The 27,059-nt window shown below is 46.1% G+C and overlaps 1 protein-coding gene and 1 pseudogene across 5 annotated transcripts in view; one reads left to right on the plus strand and one right to left on the minus strand.

The window, feature by feature from the left end:
- Positions 1 to 7,403, plus strand: part of LOC101591071 — a 28,690-nt pseudogene extending 21,287 nt beyond the window's left edge.
- Positions 7,404 to 13,872: 6,469 nt separating this feature from the next.
- Arhgap26 (Rho GTPase activating protein 26) overlaps positions 13,873 to 27,059 on the minus strand; it is a 466,344-nt gene continuing 453,157 nt past the window's right edge. For 4 of the 5 annotated variants that reach the window (XM_023704062.1, XM_023704060.1, XM_023704061.1 and 1 more), the window contains one exon: positions 13,873 to 19,471. In XM_023704062.1, coding sequence (XP_023559830.1) covers positions 19,405 to 19,471 — 67 coding nt within the window. In that variant the 3' untranslated portion in view covers positions 13,873 to 19,404. The remainder of the gene's footprint in view (positions 19,472 to 27,059) is intronic. The other variant, XM_004643841.1, reaches the window with a different exon arrangement.

Genomic DNA, 27,059 nt, shown 5'->3' on the forward strand with positions numbered 1-27,059 from the left:
TGTGTGTTTTGTTGCATATTACAGTCATCCCTGCATACAGCTATCCACTGAATAGATGGCAAAAGTGGAGGTTAAATGAACTTCCCTGAGCTGCCTGCTCGTAGCTGGTGCCCCTAGGAGTGGGGAGCGCTCAGGCTGACTCCAGGGACTGCCCCTCAACTGCAAAGCCACATGCTCTGTGGGTCCAGGTGTGGGGCTGATCTACCGTACGGCATTTTGTCATGGCTAAAGGCTCTCTTTTACACAGATGTCCTGCAAACAGACAGAAACAGGGTGCAGACGAAACCCTTCAGCTGAGATGGCCTGTTTATGGTGGTGTGTGGAGCTGGCAGACAGCCCTACCTCTGGCACACAGCAGCCCCTTTTATCCTCTGGGCCCTCTCTGTGCACCATGCTGCCCACCCCAGCACACACTTCCTGGAAACCTACGTGCACTCCTGCCCTGTTCCTGGACGAGAGCCGCCAAGCGGAACTAAATCCAGATGAAAGAGAGAAGGCTATTTGTACCTTGTTTTTATACTTTTCTGTTGGCTGGTTAAGACCAAGATAAAGCAAGACCTATATAACAAGAAATATAACTTTTGTATCTGACAAGGTCAGTCACATCCCCTCAGGATATACCCTGAAACCCTGTACAGCAGTTTGTAGATCCTTTGTCAGTGTCAGCCGTGTAGATGAGTCACAACCATTGCTTGACCAGTTTGCTCTCTGCAAAAGTGTGAGAGAATGTTTTCTCTCCATGTGACTCTCCTTAGGCACACTCTACATCATCCATCACTTTCCTCTGTGGCCCCATAATCTCCTTGATCAGAAATTTTGGGACACAACTGAGTTACAGGATATAAAGTAAAGCCATATTAATATGCCGAGCTGTAAACGGCTCAAGTCAACAACTTCTGACATTGCCAGTCCTACAGATAACCCACTACTATTATGGACTACTGGACTACATCAGATTATTTTGTTGAATTCATGCACCTACAGTATTTAAATGGCAATTGAATATCCACCTCTAGGGGGCTGGGGAGATGGCTCAGTGGAATAAGTGCTTCCCTGGCAAGCTCAAGGGCCTGAGTTCAAGCCCCGGTTCCACCAAAAAAATAAAAAAGAATACCCACCTCTGACAAAACTAAACAAAAAAGGGGATATAAATGAAGGACCATTTTGTATCTGTATATACAAAATAGGATAGATATACAGGTACTTTCCCTTAATTCAATGAGAAGAAATATTTGTACTAATAGCATTTGGACAGGATATCATATACCAAAATTTCTGATCAAAGAGATTATGGGGCCACCCAGGAAAGGAAATAACTACTATGAAAACAACATGCAGTGTATTAATTATTGTAACTGTCCTACTAACATGTTTTGAAACTGTCTCATTGCTATTTGTTTCCCAATAAAATTAATTTTTAAAAAAGAGAGGGCTGGTGAGATTTACATTTTATAATGTAAAATCAAAACATGTCTTTAGCAGATCCCTATGTTGAAGTTAAACTAGTTTTCTGGCTTTTAAACCCTTTAGAATGGACTCAGAGTTCTATTATGATTAATATAACAGCAACCACTTTCAATAGCTGTTCAGTATGTAAGTTGCTAAAGTAGCAACGAATTCCCAGACACCCATTTTCAGACCCTGAAAATTTAGCATTTGTTCACATCCACTATGCCTATCATCTTTCTCTAATTGTTTTCCTTTACTATGTAAAAGTAAGTCACAGACTTGATTTTACCGTTAAGCAGTTATTTATGTTTCCTAGAAATCCTGTCCTAAAATGCCTGCCCTTCTAAACTACAATGCAATGACCTAATCGTGATGTTAACATTGTGCAAATACATTGCTTTTCTCCATACACCTTACCCAGACTTCTGCAGGTTGTCCTGATGGCCTGTAGGGCCTCTCATTCACAAAGAGAGCCACAGCTGCATGCTGCATTTGTTTGTTGACTTTGAATACTCAGAAGAGCCCCCAAATCTTTCTGTTTCACTTCATAAGGAAAGAGAAACTGGTCAGATTGGGATGGGGAATGGAGAAAAGAAGGAAAAAGGGATAGAGAGGCATACTGCTAATTTCTTTCAGTTCATTGAAAAGAGGGGTTTGTGTTAATATTGTTTGGACAATTAAATGCTGATATCTTCTACTCTGAGTAAGTTAAAGATGACAGTATGCAATGTATTAACCATTGTTACCCTATTATCTTCTAAACCCTTTTTCTTTTGGTGGTAGAGGAGGTGGTAGTGGGGAATCAAACTAAGGACCTTGTGCTTTCCAGGCAGGCACTTATTCCGCTGAACTATCTTCACAGCCCACCCTTTTATTATGTTATTTTGATTTTTTTCTTCTTTAAAATAAAAATATATGGCCAGCCAGATAACTTAGTGGACTAAAGCGCCTGCTTAGGCAGAGCACAGCAGCCGGGGTTTGATTCCCGGCCTGCCGTGCCAGTCCTGCCCCAAGAGCGTACTGAGTGGGTGTGATGGTGTGTTCCTGTAATCCCAGTGCTTGGGAGGCTGAACAGGAGACTCACTATGAGTCCAGTCTATGTAGTGAGACCCTGTGGACCCTGTAGACCTTGTAGTAAAATTAAAAAAGTAAAAAAATAAAACTATGTTATTGGAAAACAATCTTTCTGTTCCATAACATTGCCTTTTTGAAGCAAACTGCTGCTGCCTTGTAGAATATCCCGCAGTTTGATCTGTCTTCCTTATGGTAAAATTGAGGTTATACTTTTCGCAAAGCCTTATATGAGGGACACGCCCTTAATTAATCTAATTAAAAACTGGTGTCTCTGCCAGCAGTGGTGGCATAAGCCTGTAATGCTACCACTCTGGGAGGCTGAAGCAGGAGGATCAAAAGTTTGAGATTATCCTGGGCAATTTAGTGAATTAGTAGGACCTTGTCTCAAAATAGAAAATAAAAATTTAACAGGGCTGGTGAAAAAGCTCAGTGTGAAGGCTTCAGCTTGGGTTCTGGCCTTAGGACTGGGCAGCATTTAGCTGCATGTGCCAGCACATGCCTGGAGTCCTACTTACTTGGAGGCTGAGACGGAAAGATCACTTGAGCCCAGAAGTTCAGTGCCAGCCTGGTTAACACAGCGAGAACTCATCTAAAACAAGCAAGCATCTGCTAGTTTCTACAGTTGTTAAGGTACTGCTTTATCATTTGTGACTAATAGGGGTCTTATGAGGAGGTACTTCAAAACTATGCAAATATCCTGTGTGAGTCATCCATCGATCCTTAACTGACTCCAATACTACTATTAAGTCTGCCTAATGGTGACACTCTGACGTCATTCCTTCCACAGTTATTATTTGACATTCAGTTAGTGTACAAGATAGAACTTTCTTGTATGCCTTTTTCTTTTTTCTTTCTATTACTTGGACTTGAACCCAAAGCTTTTGTACTGAGTTGTGACTCCTACCTTTTTTTAAAAAAATATTAATTTTTAGGTACAGTTCCACTAAATTGCTAAGTTGCCCAGCCTGGGCTTGAGCTTTCAAGCCCCTGCCTTGGTTCCCCTGTGTGCAGAGGTTACCTGTACATTCCACTACATGTGGCTTTTCACTCACTTATTTGTATCAGCGTGGACTCAGAGATTCTCTATGTTCAGTTAGAATTTTTGACTATTTTTGTTTGATATGAAGTTATCCTGGATATTTGTGACTTTCATGTCAATTATTTTATCTAATTCTCAATCGCAGAGTTAGGGGTCATGCTTACTCTTGTTTTGCAGACAATCTCCCAGGAGTTCAGAGATAGTAATTTTTGCAGCGCTGAGCTGGTGAGCTTGGTTCCTGCACAGTGCTTGCGCTATGTGCGCAGATGCCCGGATGTCTACATGGCCATTACCTCAGGCATTAAGTACCTTCCCTCTCCTTCTCCCTCATTTTTTTTTCCCCCCCGGAACCAGGGATTGAACTCAGGCCCTTGTGCTTGCCAGGGAAGCACTTATTCCAATGAGCCATCTCCCTGGCCCTCCCTCATTTTTTTAAAAAGAGAAAATTGGCTCCAAGTGGCTAAGCTGCCCGCGAAAGAAACCTGTGATGAGAATGCAAAGGCCACTGAAATCCCCAAATATTGTCTAGCAACGCACAGCGCCCCCTTAAGATAACTTCCTTTTCAGATGGGATACTTAAATGCCTGCTTTTTGCTTGTTTGTTTGCCACTAGCTTAATTCTACTCAGGACGGAAGAGGTGAAAGAAGTGGCGGCTGCTGTACTGACAGCCTGGCTTTGGGTTGCTTTCTGCTTTAGCCAAAAGCTGCTGCAACTCCAATGGGGGCCAGAGCATGAAAACTGGAGATTCAGAAACTACAGAATCCTGTGTTCTTGGACTAGTTGGTGGCAGTCGCATTACTAAAACTTTAGTGTCTTCAGTTCAGTTTGTTTCAGTATTTAGAGAAAAACTTTGGTGCCATCTTTAATCATCTAGATATCCTCTAGTTTAGCAAGTAAATACGGATCTTTCCATTATTAGGGTGTGCTAATCGTGGTACAATGAAAAGCCTTATTTGTGAATCTGTGTACTCAGGATTGTTGCTAACGACGGGGTGAAGAAACCTGAATGTCTAACACTTGATTGAAATGTGAAATGCTCATGCCAAAGCATCAGTCCAGTTTGGCTTTGACCCCCTGGGTCTGCAAAAGGAGTTTTGAGGCTCACCAGCCTCGTAAGCACCTAGGTACCGTTAGAATCTGGGGCATCAGCCCACACTCACCAAATCCAAATGCTTAGGCTTCAACAAGCTCCCCAGAGGACACGAAGTTCATGCCAGCAAGCCTGGGTGTGCTGGTACATGACAAACGCGGCTTTCACCAGCAGCATCATGCCTTGGGCCTCTTAACCATGCCTGGACTCTTGCCCACAACAGTCACAAAGGGAAGGAGTAGTTCCTAGGTCCCAAGGGGGACAGCCAGACCTAGGGTGCTTCCAGGCAGTTCCCCTGACCCTGGGGAACACACCGAGCCAGCCTCCATCTTGCTGAGCTCCAGGGGCAGCGAATCTTTGCCCAAGTATCTGACGCACAGGGCCCGTACATAGCTCTTGGCAGCTCCGAGCAGAGTTTTGAGGAGCTACTTTGAGGGGAGAGAGGAAACCCAGCTTCTTTTCCCTAGACCTAGTTAAAAGCAGTGCAAATGAGCTGTGGATTCACAAGGCAGAGTACGGCCTGCACTGAGGAAATGCCACTTCATCCTCAGCTAGGAGCTCCTGGCTGAGGTCCACGTGGGGTGGCTGTAGTTTTTCTCTCCTTCTACACACCACCACAGTCCTTCCTCCATTAGGTTGAAATCATCCCGGCTGTAAATGGAGCCATATTCAGGTGTCATTCATTTTGTCTCCCAAGTGGCCTAGGCAGCAGCGTGCTGACCAATGTTAGCCAGCTGACTTGGGCAGGGGCTCATTTGTAACATTTGGTGATGTCAAGTGCATAGGCAGCTCTCCCCGTGGGCAATTTCGAGCTCCTAGTGCTGTCTGTGCGCACTTAAAGAGCAATGGTAATGCTAGCCACAGAAAGAGAAGTTAGTTGGTGGGAACTGGGGGGCCGACTCACCCAGTTTCTAAACCATCCTTTCTGATCCTGGCTGGGGAAGAAGGTGGCCATGAGATCCACACAGCAACCTTTCCTGGTGTGAAACCTTAGGGTGGGTGCCCTGGCCCTAGAGGTCCACTTTATACTCAGGTTAAGAAACCCAGAATTTGCACACCCTGGGTCACACACCTGGCCCTGTACCTGTTGTTTAGCTACAGAACCTCTGGCTTCCCCAACTGCTGGGGCGGAGATCCAGCAAGACTCAAGGGAGGGCTCTTCTGGTTAGACAGACTAGAAGGCCAATACAAGAAGGGGTTAGCTGTGAAGACGAGAGATCATTCAGGATCCTACTGCAGGGCATGAAGTAGACCTGGATTCTGTAGAAGAATAGGAAGCTCTTTAGCACTGGGGCAGCTTTTCTGTGTGTTTTGTTTTTGTAGTTCTGGAGATTGAGCCTACAGCCTACAGAGCTCCATCCCTAGCCTCGCCTCCCCCTTTTCAAACAGGGTCTCACTAAATTGCCGGGTTGCCCAGGTTGGGCATGAACATGTGATGCTTCTGTCTCAGCTTCCCAAAGTGCTGGGCTCACAGGCCTGTGCAGTAGACTCAGCCAGCCGTTTCATCTTTCAGCACTGCCACTTGCTCTTCTCCTTCTGCACCAGCTCCTGCCTCTGCAGCCAGGGCCCCTTGTGCTGCACACCTGAACCCAGCCCAACCTGATGAGCTAGCTGGAGCAGCTCTCATCTCCTGCCCCATCTGTGTGGGGAGCTTCCTTGGAGAGCAAACTCATAGGAGCCAAAATCTCATGGACTCCGGTTACGTTTTTAGGACAGTTCACCTCAGCTGGACACTGGCGTTTGACGATCCTTTGGATGACATGTCTGCCCCGGTCTAGTCTTTCGGGCCACCACCAGGAAGCAAGTGGGGATACCCATGTGCTGTGTAGGCTCGTCCTCTGAGGGGTGAGGGGCAGAGTTCTACAGCCCCAGGGGCCTCCCAGCGCTGGGGGACAGAGTACAGCAATGACTATGCAGCAATCCAACAAACACCTGTGTACTGTCAACTCTGCAAGGTGCCAAAGTCGCATAGTGTGACACTCAATTGAGTTTTGAGGACAGTGGGCTTTAGGAGTACATTAATAAATGTTAAAACAACCTTAGAAAGTGAACCTTTTCATGCCCATTTTAAAGATGAGGAAATCACTTGAGAGAAGTGATTACCACAAGGCCCCAGAGTTGGGAAACTGGCCTCATGCTTACTGTCAGGTTTTCCAACTCCAAGTCAGTGCTCTGTCCTCCCCATGGAGCGCAAACAGCCAGGTGAGTAAGATGACTAGGAAAAGGAGAAGGAGGAGGAGGAAGAGGAGGAGCAGGGTCAGAGCACCAGGATACTGGAGGAAGAGATTGCACGCCTACAAGAAGAGGGTTCCCAGCAGCTGGAGGAGCGGCAGAGGCTGACCCAGGAGCAGATACTGAGACCGTGAGCAAAGGCTGAGAAGAAACGTGGTAAATAGTAAAGGCAAAGGAACTCCCAAGCTAAAGCTTAAATGGAAGTGCAAGAAGGAGGACTTTTACAAAGGTACAGTGAGGTTCTCAACCCGGTGCTTTCCAGTAAACAAGCAGGCACTCCCCTGGTGGAGTTTGCAACTGTCAAGGCTGCGGAGCTGGCTTTCCAGAATGAAGTTGGCCTGGTGAATAACCCTCTGAAGATTTCCCGGCTGGAGGGACAACCCCAGCTACCCAGTACTGTCATAGGGCTCAGTGCTGAGGACTGTGAGAGCCTCGTCATGATGCGCATGCGCCAGGCAGCTGCGCGCCAACAGCTGATCGGCCAGATGTACCAGGAGGACGAGGGGCAGCCCACGTAGCCTCAGACTGCCCCCCTCCCTCTCCACAGCCTTTTTCTCTACCAGTTCCAATAAGCTTATATGAAAGAGGAGGAGGGGAGGGGGGATATATATACTGATATATATATATATATATATATATATATATATATATATATATCGGTAGAATGATGAAGCGTTAATGCCTCTGGACTGATGAGAAACGTTGGAAAAAAGAGACTGGCGCTGTACTGCAAAGAATGCTGAATGTGATGCTAAGCAGTGAAGACTTTTCTTGTTTACTTTTCCTTTTTCTTTCTTTTCCTCCCCCCCTTCCCTTTCCTCTTTTCTTACCTTTCCTTTTCCTTCCCCTCCCCTCCCCTCTCCTTTTCTTCTCCCTTCCCTTGGTCTCTCCAGCTCTCCCTCTTCCCTCCCACAGACACATTTGAAGGTTGTTGATCAAGGGTATATCAGGTACAAACTTTGAATCACACAAAAAATACCTTGAACATATCCAAATTCTGTGTTTCCATTAACATAGGTCTTTTGGGGCCCAAGATGCCCTCACCCCACACCTACTGGATCTCCTGCAGGTCCGGAGAACTCAGCACGCCTCAGGGACTTCTGAGGAGAACTCAGCACGCCTCAGGGACAAGGCCGCAGCTATCTGTGCTGATCCACCGCCTCCCCGGGCCTCTGACCCTGCTGCTGCATCCATGCAGAAGTAAAGGTCTAACGGGGCGCCCCCGGGGTTTCTCGGCCTTACATGGTGGGGCGGTTGAGCAGGTTTGGATGCGGCCCCCAGGGCATGTGAACATCTTTCTGAGCTGAGGGGGACCTGGGGACACCCAGTTCCACCTCATGATTCGGCGTGACTTATTGCCTTGGTTGCAGCTGACTGGCATCCTTCAGGACATCTACCAGCCACAGTGTCTCCACGCTGAGGAACCAGCCGAGGGGCCAGTCATCGAGTGATGAGTTCAATCATCTGGTTGGAAAAGTCTTTGCAGAGGGCTCTGACTTACATAGTGACTTCCTGCTCTTAGGAGAGCCAGTTATGGCTTCTCAAGCTCCAGAACAGAGAACGAATGTCAGCTTTTTAAACACCGGCTCTCCTTGCCAAGTGAGAAAAGGTGGACTAACTGCAGGACTGATCAAACTGGAGCAGGCTTTAACAGTCGGATAATGCAGTGGATATTTTAGATGTTCTGTGCCCTCTTAAGTGACTTTTCTAACAGATGTGTTATTATATTCTTAGCAGACCACATCAAACTGGGGCCTCTCACACTGGGCCTTCAAATAAAAGACAAGTGGCAGACAGAGCTGTGCTAAGAAGCCATCTGCGGTGTGGGCAAGAGACTTGCTGTGCTTTGCTGCATTAGGAGTTCCCTGTGGTGTCCTGTACACCTTGCCCAGGGACAACGCCGTGGACTTAGGCCAGGGTCAATGACTGAGGCAACCAATCACTTGGGCAGGGAGGATTTGATGATCTCAAAGGCCAGACAAAGGCCACATGGTCACCACTGGATCCAGAGTTGATGTCAGACCACACAACCCTTGGGACCTTAGGGAGGGGCAGGAGGTTCCCCCCAGGAAGCCCCGAGAAACCCCCATAGGAAAGGTAGCGCAGAAGGCCAACCAGATAAACACAGCAGCTATTCCCCTGGGATGGGAGAGCTGAAGGGCATGCAGGGGTGGGGCCCCTGAGCCCTTCCCAGAGTCAGGAGGTGTGGGAGTCAAGGGCACAAGCCCTGAGGTGAGTTTGGGTCACATCTGTGCTCCGTTACTCATTAACTCATGACTTTGAACCAGTTGCCCAACCTAGTACCTGGCTTTCTCATCTGCAAGAGTAAAAAACAGCACCCATTTCACAGAGCTGACTAAATGAGATGCTGAACACAGATCAATGATATACATAAATCAACATAAATCAACCAATGAAACTCTGATGCCCAAAACATGGAAGTATTCCGTAAATGAGAACTATGTCACCACTGTCATCTTAACATGGAGCAGGTTAGCCCTGCAGGAACTACAGGATCTCAGCTGTTGACTGCTCACTCCTATAGCTCTTTTTTCAAATCTTGTGAGGCTTAAGGAGTTAAAAACGCAACAAAAATTGTCCATTTTTGAACAATAGCAGACAGGGCTACAAATACTGGCTCTCCCACCAGAAGACACAAGCTCATGAGATTTCCCTGGTGACCCCACAAGAGCCAGTAATAGGTCTGTCCTCAGCAGCTGGATCAGGGTGTTTTCAAATTATTAAGTCACACACACACACACACACTCATAATACTTTTCAGCCAGCAAAACAGGGCTTGGCCCTGTGCAAGGGCTGCCCCCAGGCAGTGTGCACTGGGCTGGCTAGGCCGCCAAGGCTTGCAGCTGGGGTTCCTGGGGCTCTCTAGAGGACTAGGAGCATCTGCACGACTTCCCACATGGGCACCACTCGACCAAGGAGAGTGAGCTAGGGGCTACAAGGAAGACGGTTCTATAATCAAAACACTCTGAGTCCTATTCCTGCCTCTGCAAAGCCTGGGCTGTGTGCACGCCAGAGGCCGTGCTTGTAAAGGGCTCTCTGCTGGGAAAGGCAAAGGGTAGCTGTTGCCATCAGCTCTGGAGTGGGAGGAGACTGCTAGGGAGGGATGGCATAGCTAAGTCTAAAACTGCCAGCAGATTACAAAGTAATCCCTTGTGATGAGACTAGGTGTATGTATTGGAACACTCATGTGTGTCTACCTAAAGTTTTTTGGTTTTTGTGGGTTTTTTGAGCAGCATTGGAGATTAGGTTAGGCTTGGCAAATACTCTACCACCGGAGATACATCCCCAGTCCAGAAAATTTTAAGGAAGTTTAAAAAAGGGCAAATGGGCTCTAGGAACAGATAGACTGTGGGAATTTCAAGTTTGCCTCTTGTTAGCTTGTGTGAGGTGCCTGAGAGGCAGTTTTCTCACCTATAAAGCAGTAGTGATGTTCACATCTTGAGGACTGAACAAGAATATCAGTGCCAGGAGCCCAGTAGGAAATAAACGTTGGCTAACGTCATCACTGAGGGAAAACAGAAGCCCAAAAGCAGAGGTGGAGTGTGGGCAAGGGTACTGGATTTCTCCAGAAAGCTGTATCTCTTCATGTCCCAGTCATACTGGGGTCAGACTCTGTCTTGTACCTTCATGACTTGGTCCTTGCTGTCCTTTAGCTTGTGACCAATTCTGTTTGCCTAATTGGTAAATTCCTTTCCCTCTTTGAAGGTCCCATCTCTTCTGACAGCCTTGGTTCTTAGTCCCCACATGGCAGCCACCTCTCCCAGAGGCCCTGAGTTCTGGGAGGACAGAAGTTCCTCATGAAGTAGCTCTGGGCACACACGAGATGGGTGATAAGGAACTACTGAATGGAAACACAGAACAGAGGATGATGGCTCTCAAAGGCTGATGGTCAACTATTCTCCATTCTAGGAAAATCTGAACAGAAATAGACTTAAGCTGAAAATGTGGGAAATTTCACCCAGACACAAAGAATTGCCTTAGCCAGAGTTCGGGAGACAGACCTAATTCCCATGCGGCCTTGCAGAATTTTAATGTGTGAGGCGATTCTGAGGTGGTTTTGCTTGAATGTAAGCCCTAGCTTGATGTGAGGGCCATGAAACCACCTCTATGTAACACCGATAGCAACAGGGTATTTTGGCTCACGGTTCCGTGTGGCACTCACCTTTTAAAGAGGCTGGGAACAGGGCTGTGTCCCTGAACTGGGCAAGGAGGTCTGACACTGACAGAACTCAGTCTTAGCCTGTGAACAAACGCTATATGCCAAAGGTCACATTTACCATGTGCTCAAGTATCCAAGTCTACTGAAACTCAGTTTGCTTCAGCTTTTTTTCTTCACAAAGAAGGATTTGGAAAACAAAATACACTCTAATTTTTAAAAAATCTAATAACCTACCTCTCTACCTCCACAAAATGCAAGAAGGGCATTCAGCCAGTGTCAGAACACATATGTGAACTTTAGGATAGATATAAGATCTACATGTGATTTCGTACCTGATGAAAGGACCCATGAATTCTAATCTACACTGATTTGACAGCTGATGTTAAGAAGACATTAGTTAGCTGGACTTGAACAGGGTGTGGCTAGCCTCCAGGCTCAGTTATGTAAGAGGCTGGAGAGATAGGCAGTGTGAAGGAGTTGTCGAGAACCGTACAGTACTGCAGTTCTCGATTTTGCTCATTTCAACGGAAAACCTTCCTGCCTTAGTCTCTGCTACCCTGCTTGGACCCCGTACTTCCCCGTACTTCTTGGGGAAGCACCATGGTATGGTCTCGCCCCATCCTAAGGACAGCTATTGGAAGGTCCCCCATGCAAACAGCCTCACCCACCCTGAACAGCGAATGTTGCCAGAGCCTCCCCTGGCTGCTTGCAGGCTGGAGCTGGCCAATATAGACCAGCTCAGCACAGTTAATGAGTTGCAGCTTAGCTTAGTGCTATTAAAAGCAAGGCAGGCCGATGATATTGACACATTGGGGGTAGAAGAGACATGTGGTATCTGAGTGGAGGTGGAGAAAGAACTGAGAAAAGGAATTAGAGCCATGACATAACTGTCAAGACAGCGAGCATGTTGGGGGTCTGAGAAAGCCTTTTTTCATACCATCTAACATTTGCCTCTCATTTCTAGCATCAATCAAGTTCATTTCTAACAGAGGTGCTCTTACAACTCACCATGCAGCCAGAACAAACGAAAAACAAGGGGCAACCACAGGATGTGACTCTCTGGTCTGAGAGGGTGCTATAAGCAAAATGAAAATGAAAATGAAGACCTGTCACATCAGAAAGATGTGAAAGCTGAGGTGACTGGGGAGTCTACTGGAAAAGCCAAGGCCACGACTAGGATGCGGACACACACCATGTAGCCCATTCTGTTCTGAACGGCATCAGATGGGCATGTGTACCGCACCTGAGAAGCTTCACGGGGTGAATGCAGGATGCAGGTACCCACACAGGAGGCTCTGGGTACCCACAGAGGAGAGTTTTCCAGAGGAACCTGTAGGCTTGGTTAATGGAGCAGATTCTGGAAGCCCATGCCATCTACAGCAGGTAAACCAGTGCCTTTACTGGCACAGGAGGATGATGCCAGTGTCTCTTGGGTGAGCACCAGACTCTAATAACCACCTCCTTAGGTCAGCTCCAAGGGGGCCTTCCATCTCTTCCTCCTGGCTCTAGACAACCATCTGAAATTAGAAGCCTCGCCTTCAGGGTCTGGGCCCTGGTTCACCATTTCTGACCTTCACAGAGGACAATGAGGCCCCTGAACTTGCAGTGCAAGCTGAGAGCTCACTGTAAACCTGGGTCCCACGCTGCAGCTCAGGATGTCGCTGCAGGGGCATGACGGATAGGGAATCCAGGCATATGGCTTGGCCTGCAGCAACACGCACCACATTCCAAACAACCATTTGTACAGACGTACAGTGGCACTGCTTGTGTTCCAGATCTTTGGAAGGTGCCATGCTGGGTTCATGAAGTTCCATGAAAGCCTGATTAGAATACTGAATTTAGGAGAAATAAAACAATTATGTGTTTTAGAAGACAAAACTTAATGGTGCAATATATTCCCAAGTGGAAGAGCATTTGACTACTTCCTGACTAGAAATCAAGGCCAGGGATACAGGTTGGCTGTAGTGCACTCGCCTGCGAGGCAAGCAGCCAGGCTACAATCCTCAACACTGCCGAAAGAAAAGTGTCACTGGGATAGAGCCCCTCAGTGTTCCTCAGAAAGCCAGCCTTTTAGAAGACCAAGATGACAGGTATTTCAAGCATGGTTTTAGTATTACACATTGTTGTCTTTAATGTAGTTGCTTAGTTCACAGATACCAACATAGAGTTAGGGTGAGAATTCTACGGAGTAACTGCTATTTTCAAAAACCTGATGGAAATTCTTAGGACAACTGCCTTATCCAACTTGTACATATACGTGCTTGAAATACCTGGCATCTTGATCTTCTAAATGTGTACCATTTCTAATGTCCTATCAATTATTACTATACTCTTTTTAAAGTAACTTTTTAAAAAAAGGTAATAAAGGAAAATGAGTCAAGAACAAAAATTGAAGATTTCTTGAAAGCATGTGGTAATTAATATTCAATCATATGTCCCATCTTGCATAGCAGGTATTAATATCTGTTCATCTGAGCAACAGATTTGACAAAAATATATTAATCACTGTTAATCAGCTATTTTTGTTTTGAAAATCTGTAATGTATGTGTTGTTACATGTTACCGTTTGTCTTTGCTTTTGTTTTTCTCTTGTTTTTACTCTTCAAAATAAAAGTATAATGAACAAAAAGAAAGCCAGCCCTGTCACCAACAAGGGCAGATCTTTTTTTTTTTTTTTGCACTTACTCTACTATCTCCCCGGCCCCTAGGGCAGATCTTTGGTCAGAGCTTATATGTGCTTATTTGAAGAAATAGTAAAATATATTTCAAGTTAAAATGTACCAGAAATTCAAGAAACAAACATACCACCAAATGGAAAAGTCATTTAATTCAAAAATCATACTTCCACTCATTTCATAGGAATTGTCACATAAACCAACCAAATGTAAGAAAGCTAAGTTTCAGAGGCCTTCAGCAGAAAGTGTATTTTCTTTGTAGGTAAACACAGTGACACAAAACACATTTTTCAGAAAAGCCTGAACATGGCAAACTTTCTCTAATAACAGGGAAAAAATTCTATTCTAATCACAGATTCCTTTGTTAAATTATGGAATTTGATTCTATGCACCAGTCAATATTCAATACTGAAGTTTCAAAACAGTGCATTATTTATGGTATTTTTAAAACGAAAACATTAAAGTGCCATTTTATGAGTACTTTATTGATATATCACACAGCACTTTACAGTACAATCAAAGGTAGCCTAAATTATAAATTAAACATGCAAATAGTTTCTTTCCCAAAATATGGACAAAATGTTTTTTAGAGTGCTTCTGAACACTAGCCTAGCACTAGCTACTAAGCATTTATGGGATTGATCATTTTTCAAACAAGACTTTTAATAAGTTAATAAGGAACACAGCTGCAGGTATCTAGCTGATAAACATGAACACATTTTAAAATGGCACTTAATTTACATCTTTGATCGTCCAGCGGGTAATCGATAGCCTCTTTTTGTGTGTGCAATTTTCAGTCTCCAAATCTTCAAGGCTGTAACTGCCCAGTAACTACCAGTTTGAGATGGGTCTCTATGTGAACGTCTGTATCTGTGCACATGCACACGCGCACACACACACACACACACAATCACATACACATATATTTTGGAATAATCAGATGTATCTTTTCAGATCCAAAGCTGATCTTGACATCTAAAGACCTAAGAAAGCTGCTTGAAGGTCTCCACATTTGGATGACTATAGAAATGACTGACATGGAATGGCAGAGTGTCTTCGCCAGTCTGGGGTTTCTCCAAGTGACCCAGACATTTTGGTTATGCATAGTCTCCTTTGACTACACAAATGCAAATGTTGACACAACAATTGACTCAGTTAAGTGCCACCCTTCTAGGTATCTGGGACTACGCTAGGCTTCTTTTCTAAAGCAATCCACCTTAAGATATTTTCACTTCGTAATGTCCTACTAAACCTTTGTAAAAATAGTTGTTTGAAATATTTCTGATAGGCTTTTTTTTTTCCTCCCAAGAGCAATACTTTTATTCCTTTGAAAACATTCAAAATTCCTCAGTATGGTCTGCCTTTCTCTTTCTCTGGCTTGGTGTTACATCTGACCTTTTCCCCCACAAGGACAGGTCCTGTTAGGAGACCACATTTCAGCAAGGGCTGGGCTTTGAATGACATCTGGATTCTCCATGAGGCCTCGCTGCTGTGGAAAATTCTTTAGACAAGTACTATAGGTGGCAAAAGGAAGAATACTAATTATTACTTGTTGGATTCTTGTCTCAGGTATGCTGTAGAACTGTGCAAATTTCACAGCTCTGTGCTGTTGTCATTTTGATGTTACAATTACAGAGAAGTGGTTCAGCACCTAGCTGATCTGTGTGGCTGCCAAACACATTCTGAGTGCGATAAGATACATTTTTAAAACACTAGCGCAGGGTGTGTGAGAGGTACTGCGCTGCCTTTAAAGGGATGTGGGACAGGTCTGTCAACATACCTGCTCGCAGAAGCCTAGGACATTCCTCTGAAAGTCAGGCAGCTAAGAGGCTCTTTAGTTCCTTCAGTGCTGGCTACCTGCTCAGGCGATATGGTTGCTCATGACACAACGCTAGAGCAAATGATGGGGCCACGGTGGCCCCTGGTATACCTGCGAGTCCTGTGTTCTAAGCTAGGGGATCCAGGCTTACTTTTGGAGGAAGGAAGATGAAAGATGCCAATAAATACTTATGAGCTGATGATGAGGTTGGAGTTAGCGTTCTGTCTCCCTTACTCCTCAATCATAGCGTGGGGGAACTAAGGATGAGGGAGCTTTTAGTGACTGGTGACTACCAATTTCAGAAGACAAATTCAGCTGACAGAAGAGTATTTCCTCAAGTTCAGCTATGGCAAGCACATCTCTGGAGTCTTGGGCAAGTGCCCCAAATGACCACGCCACAAGCAGAGGGTCTGTCCTGCTACTACCAGTGTGCTGGTTCTTGTTGCTTATTTTCTCTTTTTGCCTGTCCAAAAACCTCTCATAAAAACACATACTTTATTAACACACCAAAAAACTGGTTCTACTGCTAGGATGCCATAAAGGCTACATTGTATACAATACATCCTTGTATATTTATTTTGAAAAATGGGAATTTCCTAGTCTTAGTAAATCAGGATTTTACTTGACTGGGGGCATGGATCTGTCAGCTATCTTCTCATGTCATGATATTGCGTAGCTATGGAATTCTGAAACTTAATGCCCCAAGAAGACTGGAGCTATAACTAGCTGATTCCTGGGCCTCATAAAGGACCAGTTAGGAATCCTGGTGAATGGTTTTCTATCCTAATACCAATCCATGCCTTAAAGTTCCCTATTTAAGCAAAATTAGGAGTGGGGGCAGACAATGGAGAGTGTAAAATTTCTTTTTAATCTTTAAGTCCCTTCTGACTTGGTGGCTCCCATCCTGAACAGTTCTTCCAGTGAACAGGAAAGAGAAAAGCCTGGGGGCACAAAGGCAAATGGCATCCATCTGTCACAGGCCCTGTGCAGCCTCCGTGAAGCACAACAGAGGTCCTCCTATAAAGTCTCCTTGGCACTCCCAATCAGTGCCATCTCAGTAGGGGGCGGGGCTTCCAGACAGGCTGGGGCCAAGTGTCTCCAAGTGTGTTTAAACAAGAGCCTTGGCCTTCTGGCTCTCCATGTGAGCCCCAGTTATGACAGAGCCGGTGACAATTTACAACATCAAAGGTATCAAAAGCATTCTGCTGGGTGCTTCCAATTTGGAAACCACAACAGTATGTGAGCACGATCCCCCTAGGCCCCATTCCCTGCTCTCTTCTCACTCCCAAGTCCCAGGGGAGCAGGTCTGGTGCCGAAGAGTCCATCCCTTTTATCCCTTGGGTTGTCAATGGGATACTCTTGAGTCCTGTCATGAGCTTGTCCACACTTCACTCGTGTTCCCTGATTCAGGAGGAGGGTCTTGATGGCTCCTGGCTGAGGTCCTGGAGGACAGGTACTTCATAACCTTTGAAATGGTAACTGAATAGTGGATCACGATGACAAAATCTGTTAACTTTAAAGCAATCTTTAAAACTGTGATGGCTCAACTTATGTTCATCTTGGGGTCTTTTTCTTATTTTGGGGTCACAGGGAATCTGCAGTTGAAAGGGAAGAGCAGGAACACATTTGCAGAAAGGGAAGCAGCCTTGCACAGCACAGCAAGAACGGAAGACCCTTTTTAGAGCCTACAGACAAAATCTGCAAAGTATGCTGGCCTCATTTGTAAAGCCTTTGAGAATGGAGAAAAAAAAAGTACAGCAATAGTCGCATTTCCTTCTGGCCTGATATCTTGGGGTACCAAGAAATACACCTGAGAAGAAAAAAACTAAGAACAATACAACAACAACAAAACTAAAAAATAAAAGTCACCTCTGGCCCCACCTATTTAAATCCTGAGCTTCATCTTACTGCTATATGTTTTCTGTAACACTCACTGCCTGATATTCTCTCTATCTCTAAACTCAGAGCTCGAGGAATTCTGCGGGACACGAGTAGCTAGAGAAGGCTGAATGCCATCACTGAGTCACCCCCACCAGAGAGCACACAGGACTCCTCTCTTCCACCAGCCCAGAGGGGACCGCAGCCTTGACTCTTCGACCCAGTTTTCTCCTCCTTCTCACTTATTCAGCAATTAAAGCCTAAGCACATACAGGAACTAGCTGAAAGAATATCAAATATAAAACTTTGCCATATAGTATTTCAAATTACTCTATTTACAAGTTTATCTTAAAGAGAAAAGTAAAAGATACAGTAATTCAACACAATTCAAGTTTTTCCTTTTCTTCTTCATTAAAGGTCCCTAATGGAATTCCAGAAACAGAATATGCTCTCTGGAGTGATGCTGCTATCTGAGGGGCTCCTGGGGAGCTTGACAGTTTATAGTTGGTCTGTCCAGAGTCCCTCTTGCAAGGACACTCACGTGGGGGAGCTATGGTCACTCAGTTCTCTGGTGGTCAAGTGAGTCTGAAATGTCCCGGTGGAGCATCTCCATACGAGGCAGTCTTCCAAAAGCCCCCCTCTCTGTCGGGCAGGAAATTCCCTTTCTTAGAAGGTATCATTCCAGCCTCCCTGCCCCAACCTTTGGCTGTCTTCCTGAGTCACCAGGCCCATGCCTCAAAAGCCTAAAACTCCCCTTTTTGGGGGGCGGGGGCAGTGGATGCAGATATCCTTTAAAACTATAGACCACAGGGAAACCCCAGAGTCATCCCTGAAAAAAATCACAGGACAACCATGCTCAGCAGCCCAAAGCTTTGCATGGGGCTGGTCAGTGATGGGCAGGGGCAGGGATGAGTGAATGGGAAGACGTAGGGAACTGGTCAGATGGCGTCACCCCCTGGGAGGTGCCATTTTGACCCCTAGAAAGCAAACACCAGTGGCGTGGACAACAGAAATATTAAACCTGTATGAAACTTAATCTCAAAGCATTACTAGAGTTTGCTCTAAATATATCCTGGTGCTGCTGAAATTCAGAAAGTGACAGTTTTGTCTTCCCCAAGCAGCTCATCCTAATACTTTGATCCTCTGGTTTTGGTTGTTGGAAGACCACCAACAAAACTACCAAGAAGGAAAAGGACAGGGTAAGTGTCTGGTTTGGCTTTAGAGTAAGTGGAGTTGCCACGGTTACTAGGCAACGACAGCTCTCAGAGGCAAAGAAGTTCCTGGCTCAGGAGGGGAGGATGCGGGTGTTTGCTCCTTTGCATGGGAAAGCTGGCCTGAATTTTGATGATGATGGCCAATGGCTGCTTGAGAGATGCTGAGAAGTTGAATCTTCTATAAGCAGGGCTGTAGCCCTTCTCCGTCCTGCCTGTAGACAGACAGACGCTGCTGCCCCTGCAGTATGGGTCTCTAATTGCGGAAGCAGGCACAGAAAGCACGTCAGCTGTAAACAAAAGCTATGGAGCCAGTCTGGATCTTGCTGTCAGTTTCTCTGCCTTGCCCTGTCCAACTCAGCTACACTGCTTGCTCATAGATATAACTTATATCTTACTTTCTTTTTAAGAAGGATGGAGTCTGGATGATTGTTGAGAGAAATTCAGCACTCCCCATTTAGGATACTGCTAAGAAGGCTCTGCAAACCTTTCTCTGGCTTATCAGAATTGAATGGCCTCCTCTCCTGATTCACTTCTGCTTACAGGATTGTCACACATCAGCTGAGATGATGGTGGAGATGGGTGACGGGAGTTCCCGGAAACATTCACAATGACAGGTAGCAAGAGTCAGTTTCCTTGCCCTTCTCAGCGGCAATGAGAAATAGCTACAACACTGGAAGCAGCAGTTGTCATGGATACCATGTAAAGCGCAGCACTTCTGCCGGGGCCCATGGTTAAAGAAACTCCACGTAGTTTTCAGGGATGAGGCCAGTCTTTCCGTTCAGAGTCCCCTCCAACCAGCCAGGCTCCTGGGATGGATGAACTGTATAGGAAAGGGGGAGAGAACACAGGCAGTGACATAGACAGAACAGGAGGCTGTGTGCTGCGGGGTGTGCGTGTGGGAGAGGGAAGTGGGGGATGAATGCAGTCACTTCTAGGGTTAGTTTGAATGGGAGACTCTTAATCTTTTGTGGCATACAGACCTTCTGTTGAAGGCTGGTCTGATGTTTCTCCACACCAAGAAGGAAAACAGACACAAACTTTCAAAATTTTGAGTGTGATTTTAGGAGTTTCATGGACTTTCTGAAGTTCCTGGTTTAAACTATAAATGACACAGTTAAACTTTTTCTTGCTTTCTTTTTTTTTTTTTTTGTGGAACCGGGGGACACGGTTAAACTTTCTAGGCTGATCTCTAACCTCCATCTACATGTACCACATATCAATCCATCCATTCATTCACCCACCCATGCATCCATCCATTCACCCCACCCACTCAGTATTAGCTATAAACCCAATGGAGTGCCTGTGGAGGACCACTAAGAAGTAGCCCTTATAGCCATCTAGCTTTTAATTATGTGTTTTACTTTCCTTTAACTCCTTCCCTTCCACTTCTAATTTCCTTGCAAGATCCTTCTGTGCTTTCTGTTTTTTGTTTTCTAGCTTTTGAACACTCTCCTGTTCCACTCAGACCTTTCTTATTTTTTTCCAGTACTTTAGAATTTCCCCTGTCCTATATAACATCTGAGAGCTGTCCTCTTCCTCTTTCTCCTTAGATTGTCAAAGCTGCTGTCCTTTTGATTTTTCTGTATCTAAAGAATATAGATCCATTTCTGCAACATCACAATCCATCTCCATGGAAACCACTGTGATATTATATAGATTATAGAACAATCCAGCTGAGTCTGTGGCAAAGTAGTCAATAGCAGGGAGAGAAGGAATAGTACAGCTAGGAGGTGAGGATGCGTGCACTTGCGAGTAGGAGATAGATCACGTTGGGGTGTAGCAAGGCATTTACTCTTAATGTATTAGGAAAACTCCAATTACCAAAGACTGGAGAGAATGAATTTCTCCTGTTCCCTTTGTGGGCTAATTAAGTGACTTCCTGAGCTTGTTTTAGAAAAACATTTCTGTCCCCACACTACTATGTAATTCTAGTTTAGGCTTGTAGTGAAAGAACAGAAACCAAAGGAATGAAAGGGAGCCAACAGACCAACACTGAGGCTTACAGAAGGTCAATACCAAACCTGTGTGGACCTCAAATGCCTCTTTAGAAAAGACATGGTCAAATGGCTATTAGTTGGTCTCCAAAATCTTGCATGGTTTCCCGACACTTGTTCAATACTGAAGTCAAAGTAGCAAGGGTACTATGGATTCACGGCTACCCGCACAAGAGCGCAGAGAAGTGCTGTGGAAGGATACACACAACTCCAAAGCAACCTGGCCTCTCCTGTTGCTGAAGACCTCCTGGACCTCCCTAATGTACCCAAATACCACACTCTGCCCATCTACCCAGTGCAAGCTGCCAAGACCACTCTATTTCCATTCCTATAAAGCTGTGACAATAAACTCTCTCCCTTTCAGTGGGTTGTTGTGAGGACTAAAGGGGCCAGCATGGATAAAGTGCTCTGCACAAACCCAGGCACACTGTAAGCCCAACTATGAGTCAGTCGGTGGGGGCCTTCCCATGATCTGACCAGTCCCATGGGCCAGTTTACCACTCTGTCCTAGTACAACCTGGGTGAAGACCAGGTCTCCACATCCACTGCAACTTAGAACCAAAATGAACAAATCAAACCCATGAGCAAAACAAATGACCTAGAGAAGAACAAACCAACCAACTGTACAAGATAAACAGCAAGAAAGGCCCCTGCCACTGGACCACAAGGCCTGCTTCGAGTCATTACTTTGCATTGTACCAAGTTGCCCTCCTTCAGTCATTTTGCCCTTCCTGGCCAGCAGTTCAGAGGCACAGGTACTGAGTTGGTAACATGCACACACATCAGAAATGGGAAATGCAGACTAAGGGAAGAATCAGACAGGACCAGGGAGGCCCTACAACTGCGGGGGTGTCACATGGGTGGAGGGGATAAAGCCGCCAGTGGACAGTCTGCTGACTTGCTGGAGTCTGCCAACCAGGATTTATTTCAGCGTCCCACCACACCACGTGCACCACCATCACTTGCGTGCTCATTTAAACTGTAGGCTCCTGAGTCACATGCAAGGAACTTGTATTTTAACTGGTGCATAATTAAGAGTGATGGCTTTTCTAGGCCAAAATGCCTTGATCACAAAGGTGGCAATAAAAATTAAAACCTAAGCTTTCACTGCCATCTGGGCCCTAAATGCCCCTGCCTCCTGCGATTTCCTGTCCTCAGACTTTCAGGCTTAGCTGAAGCCCCACTTTGTTCAGAAATAGTGCCATGGAATTACTTCTGCCTGCTTCCCTCTTCCTCCCGACTCTTAGAAGGCACACAGCACAGCCCACATGGTATTCTTGGGTCCTAAGAACAAGCTGCCCAGATGGAGGCTTGCTTCTCTATCTAGTTTTTCCGTGCATTTTGGTTTGTGTTTCAGCACTCTGGCATGATAGCCCTTAATAGTTCCCCTGTACCTCTAGAAATACAGCACTAAAACCCAACACTCAGAAATGCTGTCAACCTGCTTGTGCTCTGAGTTTTAGATATACTGATTCATTTGATCATCACAGTCCTGCCTTGTCTGTTATCATTCCTATTTTACAGATGAGAACGTATGGCTCAGAGACAGTCATAACGGTAAATCCAGAATTTGAACCTCACTTGTCTGACTTGTGAAACCTAACCCTTTGTTTCCTGCTATATCCAGCCCAATTCACCAGAGAACATGCCCCTTGAGTAAAAGAATGACGTGTGTCCACTGATATGGCCTCCGCTAATAAGCGCTTCACCCGTACGCCTTCCCCCTTCTTCTGAGTGACCACGAAGTCAGGGATACTATCTCATTTCACTAAGGAGAACCCGAGGCTCAGAAAGGCTAAGTATCTTGCTTCAAGTTACATCGCTGGAAGATCCTGGAGGTACAAAGCCCAGGATGTCTCACCTCAGAGTCTGTGTCCTTCACCTCTATACCTTCACCTAGTCCAAAGACAGTACGTGCTTGCGGGGCCAAATTGTGCCCAGTGGTCAGTGAACTGTATGAAGACACAACGTAATATAGCAAGTTGCCTGGGTGGCTTTCTCAACCAGCAAGCATATAATAAACATAAACTGCTGCTGACACAGCTATGCTTCCTGCCAACCACTTTCTGCTGTATTCTTAGACATACCACACATCCCTGCATGCACAACTCACAGCTTTCTCCCCACCTCGGCTCACTGAGGCCAAGGAGCTAACATGCGATGAAGATCTTTAGTGGCTCACTGTCCCCAGATGAAGTCCTCACTGTAAGAGCTTCAGACATTTGTGTAATGAAAATGTTTTCTCTCCTTTAAGAAGTGTCTCCTGAGTTCTTGCCATGTGCTAGATGCTATGCTAGGTTGTTGTGTCTAATATGGAACAAACAGGCCAGATTCTGCTCTTGGGGAGGGACAGTCACTAAACAAGTGTGGTTTTTTTTGTTGGCAGTACTAGGATAGAACTCTGGACCTCACCCTTGCCAGACAGGTGCTTATGCCATTGAGTTGTCTCCCTGGCCCAAGCATGTAGTTATAAGTGCTGATGGGGGGCACAGACAGACAGAAGCCTGGCTGAGGAGAGCCTTGTAGACAATTCCCAAAGCAAGGGGAGGTCACTGGAATACCATGAGCAGGGAAACATGATGTGGTCTCCACCTTTCTCTGCACAGAGAATGGATGGAGGGGACAGGAGTGGAAGTGCTAGGCAGTGGTGGGACTACCCCAGGGTGGGGGTGGCCTGGTTGTGCGGGTGGCAGTGGAGACAGCAAGGATACTGAGGCTGCCTTCAGGAGCTCTCCCACCACCCCCGTTCTAGCAGTTCCGGGCTCCCTGGTGAAGTTGCTTCCTACCATGAGACCTTGGAACAGCCCTTGCCAGCACCAGGGTTGCCCTGCACACAGTAATGAAGGTACCTAGTGTGCCTCACATCTAGACAAAAGGATCCCAAGAAGTCAGCTTTAGTGAGGTCCACCGGAGTTTTCCAGGTATAACTGTGTTGCTCTGGGATGACTAATCCTCCTGAGCACATGAGTTCTCTTTCCGTTTACTATGTGAGGTGCTCTTGGTGAAGCGAGCCATTTCCTAGTACATGGGCAAGGGTTGACACCAGAGTTAGTTCTAAGTATTGCACACTCGTCCCCAGGGCACAAAGTCCAGGGCCTGACTCAGCAGCTGCTCCGGTCCTGGCACAGGCCCCCGGAACCCCAAGCTGGGAGACTAATCCTCACAGGACAAGACTTTGAGCTTTGTGGGCCCCTCCCTACTTCCTCGTCCTCCTCCTCCCTATTTCTAAAAAGTAAAACATACAAAACACAACACATACTACATACACAGGATTGTATACATGTGCTATCTAAACCTGTCATTCAGACACTTGCTTCTGATCCATCTGACGACAGAGCACCTAAGTCAAGCAGCCCTTACCTCATGTCTCCAGCACTAAACTAATGAGAAATACAAGGAAAAGGACCCCTTACCTAACATTGTAGTAACTATTTCTCCTCCAGATGAGGAGACGGGAAACAGGCACATGTAGCCTTTTCCTTTAAAAGTAGGAACTCATAAACTCTCCCTCAAACTGACCTAGAAACTGGATTAACATTCTTCAGATCCTCCCAGACTGCAGCTCACTCAATACCAGGCAGTACTTCCTTTGGGGTTTAATTTGGCCCTGCTCTTGGGGGAACCTGAAACAGTGCCGGCAGGGCTGATCAGAAGCAAACGCGTCAGTGACCTCTGCCATGACGCCTCGGAAGCGCGCTCATTCGCTCACCCAGGCCCCCCTCCTGCTCTCATTTACTATGAGGGGACACGCGACTATGACCAGGCTGTCGCGGGGCAGCGAGCTTAGGGTCTGCTAGATGCAGCACTCTGCAAGGGAGGAAAGGATTGGTAGGTAGAAATATCTAGGTAGCTTTTCTTCATTAAAATTACCTAAACTACTTAAAAAAGAAAATAAAAGTTTCAGTGGGTGGGAATATTAGCTGGTGTACCCTCTTTGTAAAACCATATGGCATTTCCTCCAACGGTTAAACCTAGAGCTGCTCTGGCCCAGGAATCCCACTCCTAGGTATACCCTCAAGATAACTGAAAGCAGACGGTGTCAAGACCTTGTGACCATGCACAATGGCATTGTTCATACCAGTCAAAAGTGGGAATAATTAAGATATCCACCAACTGACAAATGTTTACATGAACTGTATATCCACACAAAGGAGTTATTCAGCCATAAAAAGGCATGAAGTTCCACAAGAATCAATCTTAGAAACATCATACAAAGTGAAGAAAGTCTGTTATAAAGACATGCTTATAATTCTTTTTGCATGAAATGTCCAGAGCAGGCAAATCTAAAGACACAGAGCAGATGAGTGGTTCCCCTGGACTACAGATGGAAGAGGGTTAGTGGAAAATGGGGCCTGACCGTGAAAGGGTGAAAGCAGGAAGGTAAAAATATCCTGGAACTAGATACTGGTGCTAGCTGCACAACTCTGAACCTACTAAACACACTGCGTTGTACATTTTAAATGGGTAAATTGTATGTGTGGCATGAGGGTATCTCAAGCCATTAAAAAGTGGAAGAAGGCTGTATTCAATAAAAGGAGTCACAGATAAGACACACAAGCACAGGCATGCATACCTTTTGATAGTCTAACCCACCCTATCAGGGGTCTTCTGTGTGGTCACAGTGAACAGTTGATAGGAACACGGTGCTCCCTTGCTGTGTGAGCAGTAAGCTGGAACTTAGTGGACAGAGCCCCAAGCCCTGGGCTCACCTAGAAATGTGCGGCTCTCTCCCGCCCTTCTCTCTATGGGCAGAAGCCCCTCCCTGCCGATGGCAGGACACAGAAGCCCTGAACAACACAGCTTGCTCAGGTCTGCCTGTTGGGAAAGCTGTGTCATGCCATGGCCCCGTGCTCCCCCGCCTAAGTCTATGCAAGGGACACTCACCAATGACATGATTTTGGACAGCCTTCAGCAGACCCACTGCACCTGCCAGCCTGCCAGGGCCTGAGAGCAGCAGCTGCTGACAAGAGTGTCTGGGCTACCTGATCTGCAGTGACTTGGGACACACCCAAGTAGACAGTGATGATGGAAAGGTTCCAGGATAGTGCACTGAAAGCTCGGAGAACTGTAAAGGGGACACACACTCAGCAGGCCACATGCCGTTTTAAGATCACTCTAACTCCAGCTGGAATTCCCTGTCCTTTGTGCCCTGTTTTCCCACACCTGGTTAATGACACCACTACTGTGCAGCCCTACTGAATGTGGATTAAGTAAAGGCTGGTGCCCAGGAGTCCATGCTCCTCTGGCTTGGAATGTAAGGCCTTCCAGACAGCCAAGACCCAGGGAATCAAAGCATAGCACCTACTGCTGGGTGGGAAGCCAGGTCTGGGCCACATCAGCCAAAAATGAAACATTGTCTTTATGAACTATTAGTGTCAGTTCTTTTCCTAATATGGGCATGATGATGATGACGATGATCCTAGCAAGTAGAACACGTTACATGCTTAGTATTTGTTCTATCCATGTGATGCATATCATCTGGATTTCTTCCTCATGATGCCCTCTGAGGTAGGCAGAGTTATGTTTCCATGACATAGGAGAGAACTAGGGCACAGACAGGCTGCCAATGCTTGAGGTCACAGAAGAGCAAATGGTCAAGCAGGGACTCGTACCTTGGCCTCGTTCTACAGATCAGGCTCTCAGGTGATACACAGACTCAGTGGCTGCCAGTGTGGCTGGCTCTGTCAGGTGGGAGGGGTGGGGCCCAGCCCTGGGTAGGGCTACAGCCGCATGAAGAAGGCGGGCCAGGGAAGTAGCCTGAGAAAAAGCCAGCTTCTGAAACCTTGCAGTTGGCTCTGCTCTCTACTTTGAGGAAAACATACTATAGCCTCTCTCCCATGAAACCAGGAGTCCTAATCTTAAATTAGGAGAACTTCACCTTCTTAAATTAGAAGAACTCAGCTGCCACAGCAATTTGGGAGTATCAACAGGATACAGATTTTCCTTGTAGTTAAAGATAAAGTCATGGCAATTATCATACCTGTTGTCATTTAAACATGTATTTTTAAAGAGGAAGGCAAAAGGGCACACAACAAACTGTGCATTAAGCAGACACAAGATCCTACTTCTAGGAGGAATCATGATGCTGTGCTAACACCAGAAAGTGAAGCAGAGCATCTGGTGGTGTAGAGGGTGACAGAGCAGTGGGGCCGTCCACCTTATGGTCCCAGAGGGGAAGAATGATGAACACAAACCCAAGGAACTCAGAGCTTGTCAAGGGCTGCCATCTGGAAAATCCACCTCACCTGCTAGGAGGGCAGGTCCACCAAATCGAAGAAAAGGGCACTGAGCAGGTGGTTCCGAGCTGTTCACCCTGACCTGACCAACTGCAGCCTGTCCCTGCCCTCCATTCCTTTCTCTCTTAACCTCTGTCCAGGCCCCAGATTCTTAAAGTAACTGCCTGCTATGCCAGGT

The sequence above is a fragment of the Octodon degus genome, unplaced genomic scaffold, assembly GCF_000260255.1.
Source record: "Octodon degus isolate 3935 unplaced genomic scaffold, OctDeg1.0 scaffold00185, whole genome shotgun sequence".
Taxonomy (NCBI): domain Eukaryota; kingdom Metazoa; phylum Chordata; class Mammalia; order Rodentia; family Octodontidae; genus Octodon; species Octodon degus.